Here is a 19,922-nt window from a genome sequence, read left to right on the forward strand (position 1 = left end):
AGGCTTTGTGGATGTTTTTGGTCTCCGTTATGTGGCTATTATTGTCATACAAAATATGCAGCAAGAACAACTTGGCCGTGTAAAGAGTCAGACCTTGTTTGGCTGTAATATGTTCAAGACAAAAAACCAACTCAAAAATTTGTGACAACAATCTGCGGAAGATAAAGCCAAATAAAATCACAAACAAATCCATTCAGATATGAGAAAGGATCTACGCTGACAATGGAAACCTTTATACAACATTATTATTCTATATAAAGGCAGAGCGAACCCAGCACTTCAACCATGGACATCACCACATGTGACCATGTTCAGCTCATGCTGATTTATACCCCAGGGGCTCTGCACTTTTACACATTCACTACCTGTCGTTCACACATCTGTGTTTTTTCCATCATATTGTCACTAATCACTGCACAGTTCTAAAAGATCACTGTAACTACTGTGTGGTCTGATTCATGTTGCATGTCGCACTCTGAGAACAGGATTTTGTTTGCCTAACATCTTGTTTTATTGACAAGCTTGAAGAAAAAAAAAAATCCAATTCCCACTCGCTCTAATTATTCACCAAACACTTCCTAACTCTTCACTGAGAACTGACAGAGACAAAGCTGCTGAGTGGCTTTGAAAGGCCAGATCAATCTTGTTGGCTTAAACTTTAAGTGGAGGCATAAAATCTCCTGACACGTTATTACTCCTCAATTTGTCCTGCATAAAAAGAGGAAAATCCCTGCCAGAGGTGCTAAATATGAATAGACAGGCATTAAACACTGTTTAACCCACTCCACTGAGGTAGTATAGAAGCCTGATCCTGACACAGTTAGTTAGAATAATGCCAGTCCCTCCAGGATTCCGTGAGTTTTGATTACAGATAGGAACTCAAAATCAAGTGCTTTTTTTTTACAAATTACTGGAGAATTTCTGCAGATTTTGTCATAACAATATACATTCAGCAGAAACCATCATTTATTCCTGTGTGTCAATCATGAGTACTGCTATAATAATAATAATAATAATAATAATAATAATAATAATAATAATAATAATAATAATAATAATAATATATTACTGTCTTCACTGGTTGGAGTTAAAATGCTCTTGCAATTCAAATAGTTTTCAGAGAAAAAAAAAAAAAAAGCAATTTTTTTTTAAAAATCAAACAATTTTGGCTACAACAAACCATAAAATATTCCTGGAAAGATTGTAATGCAAATGAAATAACTAGTTTAAAGTGTGCATTGATCTCAATATGTATTCCATAACCAGAGATGGATTAGGTACCAGGCCTATTGGCCCATGTGTCCATGGCAGAACATCAGCAGCAAAAAAAAGAGCAGTAGAACAGATGTGTGAGTCTTATTTTGTAACCTATGAGAGGTCAGATAGATTCTGGGTGTAACTGTATAAAATAACATGTGTTAACGGCATTAACCTGAGGTCCTGGATTACAATCACAGATGGTAGACTGTGCATTTATTTATTTATTATTGACCAAACTCGGTTTGTGTGATCGTTTCAGTCCTGTGTGTGATTTTGAAAGGAAATGTACACAATATTCTCCAAATGGAATCAATCGATGACGTGTATACTTTTATAGTTTTGCTCTAATTTGATCAGCCAGCATGCCTCCTTGATCAAACACGCACATCAGACTTGCTTCACAAAAAGACGTATGTGCTTTTAGACAAAATAACACAGCTGGAAAAAAAAACATACATACATACGTACATAAATTACTTTCTTCCTCAGCGCACAGTTTGGTATCAAACTACACCAGCATCGTGCTCAGGTAGGAAGTGCAGAGCAAAGAATCGCACCTTAGAAGTGATGATTTGGATTTATTTATTGTTTCAGGTTCAGAGTTCTGGCCCAGGTCATGTAAGGCTTTTTTAGAGAGCGCTGGGTGTGAAGCAGAAATCACAGCTCATCACAGAGCACCATGCTCACACACTGACACCTTGAGACAATTAGAGCAGCCGATCCAGTTCGCTCCAGGAGAACTTGGACCATGGAGGACAGCTGATGCTCCAAACAGTAGACCAGGCTCAGGATCAGAGTAGCGAATTATAAATCATAATCATAAAAATGGATATAAAGCTGTTGGCATTACCGAGTCAAAGAAAAATGTTGAGCTTAATTGCCAAATTCGTGTTAAAGAGAAAACTGTACTTTACAGCTGAACTGTCTCCAAAATCTTTTCTCACTTTGAAAAGAGTTTTTTAATAATCTAATAGACATTAACATTTATACTCTAATAAACAGAATCTGTTAGCATTCTCCTGAGCAGTGTATCATGAAATTAGCACAGCTCTAATAACAAGATGAGCAGAAGATATAAAAAGGAAGATTTAAGATCAAAGGAAGTTTTAATCTACACAAAAGGTTATGTGAAATGAGGCAGGGTAACCTAGGAAACGATCCAGGACGCCAAGCAGGGCTGTAGGATGAAGGCACTTATGCCATGCTCTATTTTGTGTGTGTGTGTGTGTGTGATTCATACATGCCATGTGTGACTGGGAGGAGTCACAAACACAGTTTAGCACACAAGAGGATTAACATCGGCGTACACGAGTATGAGTTATCACTCGACCTTTTTTCCCTAACAAAACTGAAGACCAGATAATGGCATATTAATTAGGAATAATGTGCTCAGGTGTCTTCAATATTTATTAATATTGCCGAGAAGCTCGGCGCCGTTACGGGAGCTCCGACCCTTGACTGGTGCATTTCTTTTGCTTTCTGCCATTGTAAATAGAGTTCATGTATTATGTGAATGAAAATCTACCAGAGTGTGTATTTAACATCAGTTAACTGTATGTGGCATGAACTCCCCAAAAGCATGCTTAGCAAACTTAACACAGTGTTTAGACACCTGTAGGCAGACTATGTTCTTTAAAGCTTAACCGTGTTCTTGTGCAAGATTTCAAAATGGAAATGCAATAAAAACAAACAAACAAACAAATAAAACACATTCTTTGACTCAGATGTCACTGGTGATGATTAGCTGATTCGGGAACAGCTATGACCTGATAAATATCCCAGCATCCTCAGCTCACCTAGATCACTTCATCTGGCATAATCTCATTATGCCGGACTGACAGTCCCATCAGAGCCACTTCATCTGGATCATTTCATTACATTAGACTACAGATGTGGTTGCTAATCTATCTGAGCAGCCTGCAAATCCTACACTAAACAAACAGAATATTCTCATAATCTAAATAAAATATATGAATAACCTTTCTGTAAAGTGGTAATTGCAAACTCTAACATACACAAAAATCCCCGTGAACCCGCAGACTACACGGTGAACGTACAGACACGCATAATGCTGACTGATAGGAGCATGTGATGCGGTGTCTTGCACTCGATTAGGATCTGATGAAATTAGCGTTGGTTATCCCCTTGACACACAATCCACACAGAGGAAATAAAGCGGAAAACAATAAGCCATCCATTTAGCTAATCATGTCAGCTTTGTTCCCGGTTGTTCTGGTCACAGTATCTCTATCTGTCTCTCTCTCTCTTACACACACACACACACACACACACAAATAGAAATACCTGCAGTCAGTCATACAGTGCAGTCCACCAGTATTCCAGCACTGAAGTGAAATGGTCCGGTAAGCCACACAGCAATCAGCTCTTTTTCACTCTCTTCATATTTTTCATGTATGATATCTCATAAATGCATCGTGTTAATTACTTGCAAATGCTTGGCTTCGATGCTTGCCTGATGACCCAGATGCTTGGGTCCTGTACCAATACTATACTATTAAACAATACTGTGTGGATTTCCTACTCATCCCCTTTGGTGGAAGCTCATGTGCAGATTTTACCTAGTAGGTATTGTCAAATAATGAAATACAATTTTAAATCAATAGACATTTGTTACTCAAAATACCCTTTAAAATACATCAAACAGGAAGGAATTTATAGAGGATAAGCAATTTCTTCTGTCGCCGGTTCACAGCTTTTGCTAGGAACTAACCACTGTTCACTTGCTGCCTAATATACCCCACCTAATATACCCCACCTAATATACCCCACCCCTTGACAGGTGCCATTGTAATCGATGTTATTAATGTCACCTGTCAGTGGTTTAATGTTTGAATGCAATGTTAAATTGGTGCTATCAAATATAGTCAGTACTTTATCTGTCTACAAACTGCCTAAATGTTTTTTTTGGGGGGGTTTTGTGTGGTTTGCTAACTACTTTGTTTCAGGAGTAGAAGAAAAAGTGTTCGGCTTGTAATGCTGCCCGTTTTCCATTCCTGATTGTTTTGTTGCAACTTTAGCTTCAGGATTGTCTTCAGGAAATGAAAGGAATTCAGTCTCAAGTCAAAAATATTCCGCTTTTGGTGCTCTAAAGCAGTATGTTTAGGGTTAGTGAATTAGTGCTCATGATTTGTTCATGTATATGATTGAATCTGAGCAGTTTATCTGCTTCTATTTATTACACATTTCATCCCGCTTCTGCCATTACATCAGGCACATGTCCAAGAAGGGCCTGGACTACCGCCACCAGGCTTCACTTGAGACTCGGTGAACTATTTAGCACACTGTCGCTTGTCCTTTTTTTCATCAGAATTTCTTGGGCATTAAATTAGTCCTTTGTGACAGGGGGAAAATGCACAGCATGACAGTTTCCATCCCCTTCCTGGAGCTTGCCAGCCCACGTGCCACTCCACTTCCCTAACAAGTGAAAACATGACACTTTTTATTACGTACCCAACAGTAGTTATTTGTGTAAAAATGTGAGCAGTTAATCTATACGAGAACATAATGTATAATAATGACGTTAATTTAATTCATATATGATCAATTTACAATCCTCTGTTATGCAGTGAACCATGTAACTTGCAAAGCAAATGAAACAAAATGGCTGCATTTGTCAAAGTGCCAAGATTCATCTATGCTCTGATCTTTGTTCTTGTGTTGATAATCTATGGGTTGGAATAATCTATGAGGTTTACTCGTGTGTGTGTACGGGAAACGTTGATGGTTGATTTTGTGTTGTATCAGTTCAGAAAATGAAGATGCACCTTTTCAAACACTCACACGCACATTTACTCTCATCATACACACATCCATGCTCACATTCACCACACACACACACACACACACAGCCCTAAATCCATTATATAACTGTGTCTATGATTATATAATGCCTCTTAGGGAATAAGGAGACCACCCAGTTATCCACCAAGGCTGCAGCTCATAGACATTTCTGATGAAACAGTGTTAAGTGTGTGAACTCTTCTGTTATCTTCTGTTACATAACAAGAAAAGAGCCCATCAGTACTGGACCGACACACACACACATACACACAATGAACTACTCGCTGGTTATTAATAGAAGCTCATAAAATATCGTTCGGAAAATATTATACCAAAAATACAAGAGCAGGCAAGTTCTGGTTAAACAAACTGATCTAAATGATCAAATTAAGTATAATACACTGTGGAATTAATGTTAGATTTGCACAGACAGAACAAACATTAACACTATATCTAGTGTGTTTATGACATATAAAGCAATAGAATGCAAAAACTTTGACTTGCAAAGAAAAGAAAATCCCCAATAAATAAGAATATCAGATCTTTTTTTTTAATTGCTGATATTTAGCTAAAATGTACAAGAAAGGAAGGGCAAGAAAAGTAAATAAAATCATAAAGCTGGTTTACTGCTTCACTTTCAGATGAATTTAAGTCTTAAGAAAACCTTTTAAGAAAAGGTATATTCTATTGTCTATTAACATACTGTACATGTATACAGTGATTCATTCTTGCAGTGATTTTTCCCCCCAACACAATTAAAGTTGAATACTTTGTACACTTTAATCCAATTCATTTTAAAGCACTTAAAAGCATCTTAAAAAAAAACTAAAAAACGTTAATCACAAAAAAAAGCCTATTGTTCATGTTGTCAAGTACTTACATTTCAGAAAAGCTAAATCTACTTTTGGAATCTGTGGTACAAAGTGCTAACCTTGGATTAGGCAGCACATTCAGAACAAAACTGTGAAACCTGTCCAAATACTGTAGTTCTTTTCTTACTACAGAAAGAAATGCATGCAAACATTTGGCGATGTTTCATACAATCAGTCTGGGTTCCTCCTGGTGGCTCATGTGGCCAGAGTGTGTAGGCAGTTTCTGGACTACAAAAGGAACTGATGCCACTGACTAACCCTGATGTTCCTGACACCTGAATCCAACTGAACACCTCTGGGACATTATGTACCGAGACTGTCCAGGAGCTCACTGATATGCTGATGGATCAACCTGTAATTTCGTTTATTTTCTTTGATTTTCGGTGTATTTTTGAATCCAGCCCTATGTGGGTTGATGATTTTGGTTTCCATTCGCCACTGTCACATCATTTGGTTCACAATGAATTACACATTGTATATAAGTAAAGATTTTCAACATGAATATTTCGGGGTTTTTTTTAGATCCAGGGTGGGATTTAATTGTTCTCTCAATTCATTTGACATCACTAGTGATGATGTAGGAGTGAGGTTTCAGGTCATGTGACAGATCATGTGATCAGCCTTGTTGCTCTTTATTTGGTGGAGGTGGATTTTGAGAAATGGCCTCAGAATGACAGGTCTCCAAATGTTAGCTTCCAGTTTCCAACAAAAGGTAGGTAGCTGTTGACTTAAACATCTACTGAGCCGGTGTTTCCACATGTACGTAACAGTTTAGTTTGTCTCCATCAAAGTGCAAAAATGATCATGTGCTTTCTGCTGGCAGTGAAAAACAGATGACATAAATACACAAAACACCTGATACTCTAAACTAAGACATCTGCAGTCTCTTTTTTAACAGTAAGGATGATTAATCTGTAGGAAAAGTTCATACTATAAATAAGTCCATTTGAACCCTCGCTGGATGCCCAACCACATCTCAAAAACCAGGAGTGATAATTAGCTGGTGACAGTTTTTTTCTCTGGTATTCACGTTAACAGTTTTTCAGCTGCACTGCAGATTTCTTCCTTTTTTTTTTTTACACAAACCCATCCCGAAGGAGGGAGAAAGACAGGGAGAGAGAGAGAGAGAGAGAGAGAGAGAGAGAGAGATGAAAACAGAGGAAAGAGGGCTTGCTATCTACTCTTCAGCTGGAGGTCCGTGCCATCAGTTCCAGTCAGAGCTGAAATTACTACTCGGCTCTCCAAATGAAATCATGTAATCTTTTCCCTTGTGCTTTTCTCCCAAAAGATACAAGCTCACTCTTTTGCCTTGAGTGGGCTAATTATGAAGAGCACAGAGAAAACGCTGTTTGGACACACACACACACTCACGCACACACACACACTCAGGCACACTAGCACACACATGCACGCACACACACATGCACACACACACTCACACACACACACATGCACACACACACACGCACGCACACATACACGCACGCACACACACACGCACACACCTAGGCGCGCACGCACACACACACACGCACGCACGCACGCACACGCACACTCACGCACGCACGCACGCACGCACACACACACGCGCACGCACACACACACACACAAACAAACACACACACACACAAAGACACACACACCCACACAAAAAAACACACAAAGACACACACACAAGCACACACAAACACAGACACAAAAAACACACAAACACACACTCTGAGTTCCTTCTCTAGTTCACTGCTTTTACAGGGCCTCCTGTATTTTGCCTCCTGATAAAGAGAAGCTACAGAGAGAGTCTTATCTGAGCAGGAATGACCCGTGTTTAGTGAAAGGTTAAAATGACAAATTGTGCAATCAGATATGAGCACAGAGAAGTCCGCAGCACTTGTACTGCTAGCTTTAATCCACAGCTAATCCGTAAACAGACGTGGCAGCCAAAATAGAAAAAAATTGTCAACTGAACAAAACTACTTGGGAAAAAATCATGGTACAGGGCTGATAAATGTATTTCAAAATAAAAAACTACTTACAGTGACTCCAGATTTCTATATGTGAACCCTTGTGGGTTTATCAAGACGTATGCATTTATGTCCACTGTTTAGTTAAAGAAAGCTTCTCAGACCTTGTGACTATCATCAGCAGAGGAATAAAGGAACTGTATGATGCATCATAATGCTTTGTTGAAAGATTCTGCATCAATGCAAGAAACAACAGAAAAGCAATTTTCATAAATAAACATTCTTAAGTTTATTATTATTTATATTAATTTGTCAGATGCTGGAAGATGCAAAGCTACACTGAGTGACATCTGGGATGTTTACATTCAATATGTGACGGAGGAGAGATTTCAGAGAAGACAAGCAGTACGTGGTGAGAAACTAGGCATTTATAAGACAGATGGTGTTAAATAAAGTTTAACCATTTTACCAACTCGATAGAAGAAATGACACATTATTAAATTAAAACTGAACAAGTGAATAATTAAAAAAAAAAACAAGACACAATCATGTGATCAAAAGCACAGTGTTTGATTATCAAACCAGGATTATGCCATAATGATTGTGACCCGATTAAAGTTTACAGTTTTAAAACATCATGAGAAATGAATTTAATCATCCAGAACAGAAAAATAAGCATTTCCACTATATCAGTTTTAAAGAGCTGCTCATGTCTTGTTTTAGTGACCCCAAATTACCCTGCTCTTTTGGCGATTATATAATTATATTTATATATTCATTTTTAGTGCTAAATTATTGGTGCACGCCTGTGTTTTTTAGCAGAGCTCATTGGCAGGTCTGGTAATATAAAATAAGCTGTGATAAACATCAGTGGGTTTGGTGGCGATGTAAAATCCTGTAAGGACGATAATACCGTCATGTTGAATAAGCCCATATGCAGCAGGAAGTGTGTAAAAGCTCTATACACATGACAGGATGCTGACACTGACACTGACACAGAGGAATAATGGACCACTAAAAAAAGACAATTTCCCTTAAACTTATCTGGATTTCTACAGTGATGCAGCCCCTTATAAAGAGCTTTTAGATTATGCCACTTTACTCGACAAAGGTTTTGCTCAAAGCTGCATGGCTCTCAGCATCTTCCTCACACACACACACACACACACAGTAAGGATGCTGGTTGCTAGGTGACCGCTGCTCCATGTTCCAACATCAGCACCCGTGTGGACTTGCTCGGCTCGGCCCTCTGCAACTTAACTGATAACCTGCAGCCAGATTTTCTCAATGCTACCTCTCCCAAAACAAAATGCAGTAGATAACCAAGAAGGTCTGTAGATATGGTGAAAAGCAGTGCCGTGATGGTGCTATAAGGGAACTTAAAGGAATCTCACAGCTGATGCTGCATCACTCTGTATCAACTTTTTAGAACATTGATGTAAAACCTGGAAACAAGAAGAAAAGAACCTCCTCAAAATGTGTAAATGTGTAGATGACCCTGGCTGATTGTGTTGCACAACTGATCAGAGTTCACCATGATCACTGTCTAATGTTAGACCTGTTTCTCATTAATATATGTGAACCATTTAAACCTTCACAGCACTACACATGCAGCTACAATGTGGAGGAGTTTTAACTTAGGTACAAACCAGGCATGAAGTGTAAGCAATCCATAAGAATGATGCATTTCATTACATCATCATGTACATCATCGCTAAATCTGGGTCACAAACACTGAGAGACCTTCAATAATATATGAGCTAGAAACATATATGAAGGAGAAAGTGAGATGAGACAGAAGAAATTAAGACAGGAATTCAAAAATCAAGAGAGTGAAGATCAAGAAGGTAAGATGAAGTGATAGAATAAAGCAGTCATGGCGATTTGGATCGATTTGGAGCACAACGATGAAAACGAGTCAAAGATGGAAAACTTCACAAAGCCCTGACTGTTACAAAGCGCTAACATTTGAGACTTCTTCCATAAATGTCACACTAACGTCTCCTAAAAACTGAAACACAGCAATGTTTTTCTTTCTTGAACATGCTTTTTATTCATGTTAGTATGAGTCCTACAGTAGGTTATATGGCACATATGAGTCCTTGGGTGCATCTCGATCAGCTCCCTAGTTCACTAGATCAGGGAGTCAGCCATTTTAAGGATAATCTCAAACACAAAATCCTTCCAGTGCCCTGGAACGTGTGTCTCCTTACAAAAAAATCCCACAATGCACTAAAAAAAACAAGGAAGCATTGATGCTCACTGTTTTACATTACTGGACGTGGTATTTTTTTCGGATGGCGTTGCAGTTCTATATATGATTTGTTTGAGTCTAATGACTTTTAAATGTTTAATCATTTTAAAAGAATTCACTAGCTAGAAATGTCGAAAGGATATTTAACACAACCAGCACAGTGTTTTCCAGAATGTTTAAGAACTTTAAGAAAATGTCTAAAGAGATGGTCCTGCCTGTTTTTGATAAAATGCCAGTGGTGAAGTTCTACAATGTTAGTATGTAATCGTGTCTCCGGAAAGTGAGATATTAGTGTGTAGTGATCCAGGGTCCGTACCAGTGCCACGTCGTGTGTACACCGTATACTGATCCACGACTAGCACCTTGTGTACAATCTGTGCTGTTTTACAAAAATAATCTCACCTTCTAACCGATCAAATGTGAGCATTCAATCGTGATGTAGATCAAATATCGAGCTGAAGCTTAATGCATGAGGGATCACTTTTTTGGTGCAGTTAGTGTAAATGGCACATTGATTAACAGCGATAGAGCCCACTCAATGCACTTATAATGGATGCTGCAGTTTAGCTAGATGTTATGATTTCTAAAACAAATCGATTTAATTGCATTTCGGCTGAGAAAGGCCATTTGTATAAATGGTATTAATGAGCCAGCATTTTTAAAAGATAAAAGACAAAAGCTGAAGGCTTCATTTGAACATGTATTAGCCACCCAGCTAATGCCCCAACCAGCCAACACCGGATGTTTACAAAAGTATAAAAGTGACTGATCACTGATAGTGAAGAGTCACTGACGTCTGACCACAAACTGCTCCGTTCTCTGTTCGCATATTCAGGGTGTGAAAAGGAGATTGACAGGAAGCTTTCTCACTGTTTGGATTCTTTTAATCCAGCCAGCTTTAGCAGGATGAGCAGAGATGCAGCATGCACAGGCCTCTGACACCTCTAGGACTCAGAATGTGAGCGAGTGCAGACATTACGGCTCTGAAGCTGTGCTTGATATCATTGAGTACACGATTAAAATGGGTTTGGCAGGTCATCAAATGTGGAGAACTGTCCAGGCAGAGGGTTAATGCCACAGAACATCAAACTAAGTCCCTGACGCACATAAATGACTTTACAGTATTAGAAATGAAGAGCTCAAAGATAATAAATATTCAGTCGTAAATTAACGTCCTGTCTTGCAGCTAGACCATTCTTTGTTTTATTACCATTTTTTATGTAACTAAAGTAATTCTGGCAGGAACATGAGATAAAAGTCTAAAAGTTTGCACCTCTGTCTCAGCTGGGTCACAGACAGACCTGGAATAGTAAATTAAATTTGACCATTTTCAGGCCATATCAGTATATTTTCCTAGCATGTTTGGTACAATGTATAATGTATGATGCCATTCTGTTATAAATATAAATCAAAAGTAGAATCGGTGGCAAATTGCTAACATCTTACCTATGTTTGAATCGTATTATCATAGCAAACCTACTTAAAAATCTTGCAAGTTTAGCAGTTTTCAGAATAACATGTCTGAAATACCATGACGATGCCATAAGTGGCTAGGAAAGCCCTGAATGCCTGCTCTGTGATGAAGTTTGGTTTGGGCAATACAGAGCCTTTGCAACTGGTAATAAGGTAGTATCACTAAGTGATTACAAAGCTAATTGAGTCTTTAGTGTAATCTTGTTTTCAGAGATGCAATAACTCCTCCGAATGCAGTTCCTACTTCACCAACAGTGTCTTAGAGCTAAAAGAACTAGCATCAAACAATTCAGAAATTTCTCTCATGGCTGCTCATGGCAGCCACCCATCTCTCGTGCCCTGCCCTCCCACGCTCCTACTTCAAAGCAGTCCATCCTCTCACTCATGACTATGGAGCTGACGTGAAACCAGTGTTTCCATGAATCCTGCATGCAGATGAACACATTTCTCCTAATTGAGATGAGGACGAAGAACGCCACGCACGCATTCCCCCTGCAGCTCGTCTCGACTTAAAACAGTGACAGTGCGAGTGTTTAGCGTCATTGATCTTCCCTTTTTTTAGACTCTGCCAGCGTTTCTGTAATCTCACACTGAGATGTAACTTCCTTTCACTGCCTGAGTCAGTTCTACAGACATAAAAACATGAGACCTCAATCTACTGCTCAAACTTCCAGGTCTAAATTGCACGTCTAAAAAATTTCAGTAATTGCGTGAAAATGGTGTTTGCAGCTAAAGTATGCTTAAGGCACCACCGGGCAATAGGAAAGCGAGTCCAAGAGACTCGGTCCTGTGTGCATTCTGGTCATTTTGACATCTTGACAGCTTGAACGGGAACAGATTTGATCTCACAATCACTTTGTATGTCCTAACTGAGTAACTGTATCAAGTCCCTGGCTAACATTTGGGTTATTAGCTGTGCTGCTGCAATAGATATTTGCCTAGAGTCTGAGTGTTTTTTATGTTTAAATGAGCTCGACAGTCAGTGTTTAAAAGTGATGTAATGGCGTGTTGTGCTAGTAGTGGAGTTATATAACTACCGTATGCTGCACTGTACTGCTCAATTTTGTCAGTGTTCCTGCAATAAGGAATAAACTCCAGCTTTCTAGTCTCTGAGACTGAAATGATCAGCTGCCATCTGACCAGTCTCTGTAGTGCTTTAATTACTCAACACAATTAGAAGATCTAAAAATACACTATAACAACAGAACTTTTTCATGTAAATGTTGATTAATGGATTCATTTAATGATTTATGTAACGGTATTGATTATGTTGCTAGACCGCTATCTTGTAACAGATTACATCCAGGCTTTCTACTAGATAACAGATTACAGCCATGGCTTTGGGGATTTGTGATCATTCAGCTACACGAGCATTAGTGAGATCAGACACTGATGTTGTAAGAGTAAAGAGGTCTGGGGTTCAGTCGGTGTTCCAGTTCATCCCAAAGGGCTTCAGTGGGGTTGAGGTGCAAGACGCTTGAGTTATTTTATTTCCAGTGAAGGGATACGAAGACATTCTGTACAAACATTCTTTTCCAGTACTGCCTTAGGTTTCCATTCTTAACTCATTAACACACTCAACATAAAATACTAGAATTGAAATGTAATCACCACAGTGGTTGTTTGATCTAGACTCTTTGCAGCATATAATGAAGCAAAAGCTATGCATTAGCACCACTGCACCGAATTAAACATGGCTAAGCTTTCGCTGGTCGGACTCCAAGAGGGTAGGACATTGTCAAAAAGCAGCTTTACAGAAATCCAAGAACAGATTTTGGATTTTCTGTGGATTTCTTTGGATTTTGGTTTAAGTAGAAATTTCCAGTGGGCCAAATTTCCTTGCATGCTGCTCATCAAAGCCATTGCTGTCTCATGCTACCACACTTGTATGCTAACGTATTAGCTTAGGGAGAAAAGTGGGATTAGCAGAAGCATGCATTTTTTTTTTAAAACCCCAGTAGTCTAGCCTGATTAAAGTTAAAGTGTAAGCCACTAATATAAGCAGTATTTTATGTTGAAATACCTTCTTAATTATTTAGTCAGTTGAGTCAATATGCAGTATTGTGAGTATCAAGTAGAAAGCAAGCTACAATATGCTGTATCATTACACCTTATATTGTGATTACACCTCACTAAAGCGAAGCAAATCAATACATTTTTATTTTGATGGATGTGGTCTCTTAACGAATAACCACGTCCAAATCTCCAGTCACCAAATCTCAACCTAATTGAACACCTTTGTGACTTGATCGACAGCACTGCTGACCACCGTCATCAAAACACCAGCTATGGGAAAGTTCTTTTGGAAGAACAGTGTTCATCCCTCCAGTACAGTTCAAGAAACTTGAATCTATACCGAAATGCACTGAAATGATTTTGGCAGCATGTGGTGAACTGAAACCTTTCTGAGACCTTACTTGTATACTCATACTCATTCCTACTGCTTAGAGCTGAAAGCTGATCTATCTGTACACCGTCACCAGCTTAACTGTGAGCATATTCCTGAATCCTGGGTCATCAAAACAACTGAAAATAATCGATAAAATGGTAGACGTGATGGTCAGATTAACAGCTTTACACACTCGGAAGGAAGGAAGGAAGGAAGGAAGTTAGGAAGGAAGGAAGGAAGGGAGGGAGGAAGCGCTTCCCTGTTGGTAAAACCAATATGCACTTTCACAGCCTCTTACAGAAACACCAGCCAGCTCTCTCTGTGTTTGTGTGTGTGTGTGTGTGTATGCACCACTGCACTCTCATTAAAGATGCAACCCTGACCTTCTTCACTTCACCGAGACAGCATATAAATGTTTTCCTGTTGACACAAACGTTTGCTGATCGGACAAACTCACTTCAACAGCCATTCGTAGCTCCTCTAAATCCAGCCAAAGCCAAGAACACACCCAGTGTGGACTAGATACTTTTTTCTCACCTCGATAAGGAAGTCTCCGGTACGCAGTCCGGCCTGCCATGCTACCCCACCTTCATCCACAGACTCCAGGTACTGCAGGGCAGGGAAGGCTGGGGTCGGGGTGAACTCCTCAATTGGTGTATCGGCTATTGATCCACATGAGAGCGTAGTGAGGAAAAACACAGAGATGTATGTTATGGGACAGAACAAGGACCGTGAGACACTACAACGGGGGGAAGTCAAGACAACAGTGATTCTCAAAAAGGATCCCTAAATTATTTAATTTTCTTATAGTGGTGAAAATCACACATTATTAACACATTATCAAAGCTATTATATTTAGCGGTTCAAGCACCAAAGTCAGCTTATACATGTGTAATATCAGACGAGATCTCAAGAACAGAAAATTTCTCAAAGTTCTGAGAAATATTATAGAAAGTCTCTAAATACTGTTCATACAACAAATCCATACTGGGAGGGATTGTGACATTTATTTTACAATTATACAGGAGTGTCCTGCTACAAGAAGTTTAAAAACCACTGATTTGCAATCACATGCCTACGAGCTACTTGGCTTGGACTATGTCCGCATTAATCCAGAGATATCTGAAATCTGCATTTTTGTTTCAAAAAATGTTCCTCATGTACACTGGCTCTTACATCCTTATACTGTGTGAATAAAAACATAAGAAGCTTTGGCCTGTATCATTTTCTGTCTCTTTGAATTGAAGCGTAAATGTCTTTGGGAGTTGAAATTCTGTCCCTTTTGAAAAAATGCAATCTGAAGGTTGTAAAGAGAAAATAATCTTTAACACTGGATAGAGGCATCACAACTGCAGTGGAACCCTGCTCACCATCTTGTTTGTTTTGACACTTGGATGGGTCGTATGACTGCATCACATAACTACAAATACATCATTGTATTTGAATATCTCTATTTTCTTAGCCCACACAACAACTTGAAAACATTATTTTCAAATGTAAACACATTATATTACTACGTTCACTGCCAGTTCTAGCATGTTAGTAACTTTATCATGCCTGTCAGCTACCCGACACACACAAAAAAAAAACAATACATTGCTGACCAGAAATAAACATTTACATTTAATATAATTGGCTGAAACTTTCATCCAAAGTGTCTAAAAGTTACAGGAGACATGATGCTAAGCAGTGAAGGGATAAGAGCCTTGATCAAGGGCTCAACGTCTTTCTTTGTCCGCCACTGGATCGCTATTACAGAATAGCCGTGCCATCAACGTCTTAGTGTCACCCTATGATGTGATATCAGCGTGACGGATAACTGCTACCTTCTCACGGGACTAACAGAAATACAGTATTAACCAACAAACTATTAACCAAGAAGGTTAGGGTTAGGGACAGGGTTAAGATTAGATCTACATTCTTCTTTTCTTATGGCTTTAATATGAATTTGTCATTGTTTCAACTTTATACCAATTTTCCTCATAAGATCTAATTTAATTGGCAGAAAGACATTAGGGAAGTTTACGTATTGCATACATATTAACAAGTAAAGGTGTAAAGCTGTTCTTTTCTTTCGACCAAACATCTAACACAATTGATTCTTCTACACAGGTTAGTTAAAGTTGAGTAGATTTAGTTGTTTAAAATTAGAATATCTTGGATGTACTTTGTGACGTGACTAAAGTCTATAGCATATGCTAATGCCATTACTATAGATGCCATAAGTCAGTTTTTTGCGGGTGATGTTAAACAGGTAATGGTGTAAAGAAGTTCTTTGACTATTTGTAGGTGTTTAATACATCTAACACAATTGATTCTTCTACACATGGGTAGCTTTAGTTGTTTAAAATAAGATGTCTTGGATGTACTTTGTGATGTGACTAGAGTCTATAACATATGCTAATGCCATTACTATAGATGCCATACGTCAGTTTTTACGCTGAAGTTAAACAGGTAAAGGTGTAAAGATGTTCTTTTCTTTCGACCAAACATCTAACACAATTGATTCTTCTACACAGGTTAGTTTAAGTTATATCTTTTGGATGTACTTTGTGACGTGACTAGAGTCCATAGCATATGCTAATGCCATTACTATAGATGTCAGTTGTTTGCGCGTGAAGTTAACGGCAACTTTTCACACCGTCAACTCTTACCGTTATCTCAGTATAAGACACCAGGGAGGAGGAGGGGGGGTGTTTAAACATGGAGGATGCTGTTTTTTTTATCTTTCCCCCTTACCTTTTGCCCCTCTCAGCACGAAGCCAAAGCCCTCGTTATCCTTCTTCTGCAGGACTACAGTCTTCTCGTCGATGACGCAGTCACTGTGGAGAAATTTGCGCGCGCAGCGACCGTTAGTGCACGCGGCCGTCATCCTCACCAAGGCAACCGAGTAGTGCGGCTTCATCATGCCGGAGCTCCTCATCGTCACTTAAGTTAAAGACTCGGCTCAGACTACAGGGTTTTTTTTTTTCTTTTTTAATCGAGAACGATTGAAAATACGAGCCGGTTTTCGTCGCGCGTCGCTGACTACCATCTCACACTCACCGACATGGTTGAAGAGAAAAAAACAAAACAAACAAACAACCAAAAAAAAACAAAAAACGGATCCGCGCGCGCGAGACGATCACAACTCGAGGCTCCAGCTTTGACTTCGACTATAAAAAACTACCAGTTTTCCTGTTCCCACCCGCATCATGGCGACTGAGATCAAAATGTGTCAAACACGGTGTAAAAATCAGCCAATAAAAAAATCCCTGTAGTCTGACGCCCAGCTTTAACGGCTGTTATTAACGGTACAGAGGCTCGCGAGCCGGGTTTAAGGCAGGAGTGGGCGGGGCTGATGGAGCGCGAGACATACAACCGCCTTGGTAGAGGATGAGGAAACGTGGCATGAAGAGGAGAAAAAAGATGAGAGGGAAATAAAAATGTAGAAGGGATAAGGGAAGAGAGAGAGAGAGAGAGAGAGAGAGAGAGAGGGAGGAAACAGCTGGGGAGGTGTGAAGAAAAAACTGCATTTTAAAAAAAATACAGAGAGATAAATTTCACATTGCATTCAGATCAAGTCACTTGAGATGTTCCAGGAGGTTCGAAGAGTTTCAGTGACAACAATAACAATTAAATAATCAATCGTTTAAACATTTTAAGCTCTGTGCTGTTCCCCCGTTCGACTCTTTTCGAATCGAGCACATAGCCGAGCGATTAAAAGTTCATGCCGGACGACAAACGGAGCTCTGTAGCTCTGGGCTGGGATTCGAACAAACAACCTTCTGATCAGTAGAACAGAAGCTCAAGAATCTACTGAACCACCAGTGACCTTCATATCCTTAACCAGTGACGCGTAGCATGAGATGGAAAAACGCCAAGCGTACCTTGGATACCTCACACGGTGAACTTTTCTATAAGAATACATTTCTGTATGGAAGGAGTCTCCAGTGTCAGTGCTTTGTGATAGTCAAGAGGAAAGCCGAGTCAAGAAGCGTTTATTGTCACTTCGACCATATAAAGCTGACGCAGTACGTAGTGGAACGAGACGTTTCTCTGAGAATACGATGCTACGTAAAACAATACAACGCTGAGGACTTAAAGTAAGTCGTCCTAGCCGCATAAAGTGCGTCTTGTGCAACGTAGACAAAATACAGTGCAAACAGACAAAACAAAATACACAAAATACAAAATAGCACCGACCAGTGTGTGTTCTGTGTATACAGTGTGTATCCTGTATATTATACTGTGTATTCTGTATATCATCAGATTACCGTTGTGCAAAAATATAGGCATGCGAACGAAGAAGGTTTGAGTAAACATATACACACTTGTGTAATAGCAGTAGTTTGATTTGAGGTATTGAAATGTGGTGTGCAAAACAACAATTGAGTAAATGTGCAAGACAGCATGTGAGGTGCAAGGATAACAGTGCAAAAACATCATGTAAACAGTTTGATATAAACAGATGGATGGTGCAGTCAGAGCTAAAGCTGGCTAAAGTTTTTCCAACACAGGAAAGTTTTCTGAACAGATGATGATCTTAGTAACAAGCTGCACAATTTTTCACATTATTAATAGCTTTAAGAGTAAAGAAAAGACCGTTTATAGCTGCTATAACATAAGTGATATGTTCTATGTTGAGTTTATTTCTATACAATTATATTGTTGTTGATTTTCCTCTAAACCCCTGTGTTTATTCCTCGCATGTGGCATTACGGTTGAAATACGCTAGTCGATGTTCTACGTTGCTGCGATATAATTAGTCCCAAAAGTGACCCTCAGAAGTCTGTTTTTCATAAATTCTTGCAATTTTCACAACCAAACGAGCTCAAATTGCTACGGCCGTTCGAAAGTCGCATGCAGATACTATTAAATCTGAAATAGTGATACTTTTACAGATACTTTTTCATGCTCCTTGACTTACTTTCATTAAATTCCTAGCACTCAATGTGTATAATTAATCTAACTTTCTTGCTCAAATCCCAGGTGAAATAATCCACACTCCCTGCTTAGTGTCAACAGGAGCCACACATACTGTAGGGGCTAATATCTTCTTAGGTTTTAAAGTTCTGTGACTACATAGTGCATGATCTCTAATGCTGAATTATTATCCAACTGTGTATCTATAAATAAGAAGAAATAAATATTTCCTTGACCTACGGGACAAAATAAAACAGATTAAGAACCTAACTTGGATATAAAATGACTCTTTGTTCAGCTGCTTGAATTGCACCGATGGCTCAGTTCATACACATATAAAAGACTGACCGCATATTAATCAAAGCTTTTGATGTTTCTGACAAGCTATACGCTGAAATGAGTTTTTATAGAAATGCGGGAAGAATCAGCTGACTCCGGCAGAATGATGCACGGTTACCATAGCTACAAGATCCGCTTGGGAGCAGGGTGTGTTTCTGTGCGTTTTTTCCTGGCATGGATGTTCTACACTCCATGGATGTCCTTCCATGGAGTGAGGTTTTAGAATTGAGTCTAATAGTATGTACCATCAAGTCTAGAAATATCCCTTAATTCTCTTCACCAGACAAATATGAAGGAACACGTTCAAGCATCAGAAGTTGTTCTGTGTTCAGGATAAGGTTTAAAACAAAACTACGCATAGACGCAATCTTTCCTAAATGGATCGATTTATCAAACATGACTCTAGTTCTGTTCATTCATTCATTCATTCATTCATCTTCTACCGCTTATCCGAACTACCTCGGGTCACGGGGAGCCTGTGCCTATCTCAGGCGTCATCGGGCATCAAGGCAGGATACACCCTGGACGGAGTGCCAACCCATCGCAGGGCACACACACACACACATTCACTCACGCAATCACACACTACGGACAATTTTCCAGAGATGCCAATCAACCTACCATGCATGTCTTTGGACCGGGGGAGGAAACCGGAGTACCCGGAGGAA

General features: G+C 39.2%; 1 protein-coding gene across 3 annotated transcripts in view; it reads right to left on the reverse strand.

Moving 5' to 3' along the window:
• The window catches only part of shank2b (SH3 and multiple ankyrin repeat domains 2b), a 114,808-nt gene that overhangs the window by 15,856 nt on the left and 79,030 nt on the right, over positions 1 to 19,922 (reverse strand). For 2 of the 3 annotated variants that reach the window (XM_060885499.1, XM_060885500.1), the window contains 2 exons: positions 16,750 to 16,832; positions 14,548 to 14,672 (listed from right to left, as the gene is read on the reverse strand). In XM_060885499.1, the coding sequence (XP_060741482.1) occupies positions 14,548 to 14,672; positions 16,750 to 16,832 (208 nt within the window). Of the gene's footprint in view, positions 1 to 14,547; positions 14,673 to 16,749; positions 17,434 to 19,922 lie in introns of those variants that run through there. The other variant, XM_060885502.1, reaches the window with a different exon arrangement.

This window comes from Tachysurus vachellii, chromosome 13 (genome assembly GCF_030014155.1).
Source record: "Tachysurus vachellii isolate PV-2020 chromosome 13, HZAU_Pvac_v1, whole genome shotgun sequence".
Taxonomy (NCBI): Eukaryota; Metazoa; Chordata; class Actinopteri; order Siluriformes; family Bagridae; genus Tachysurus; species Tachysurus vachellii.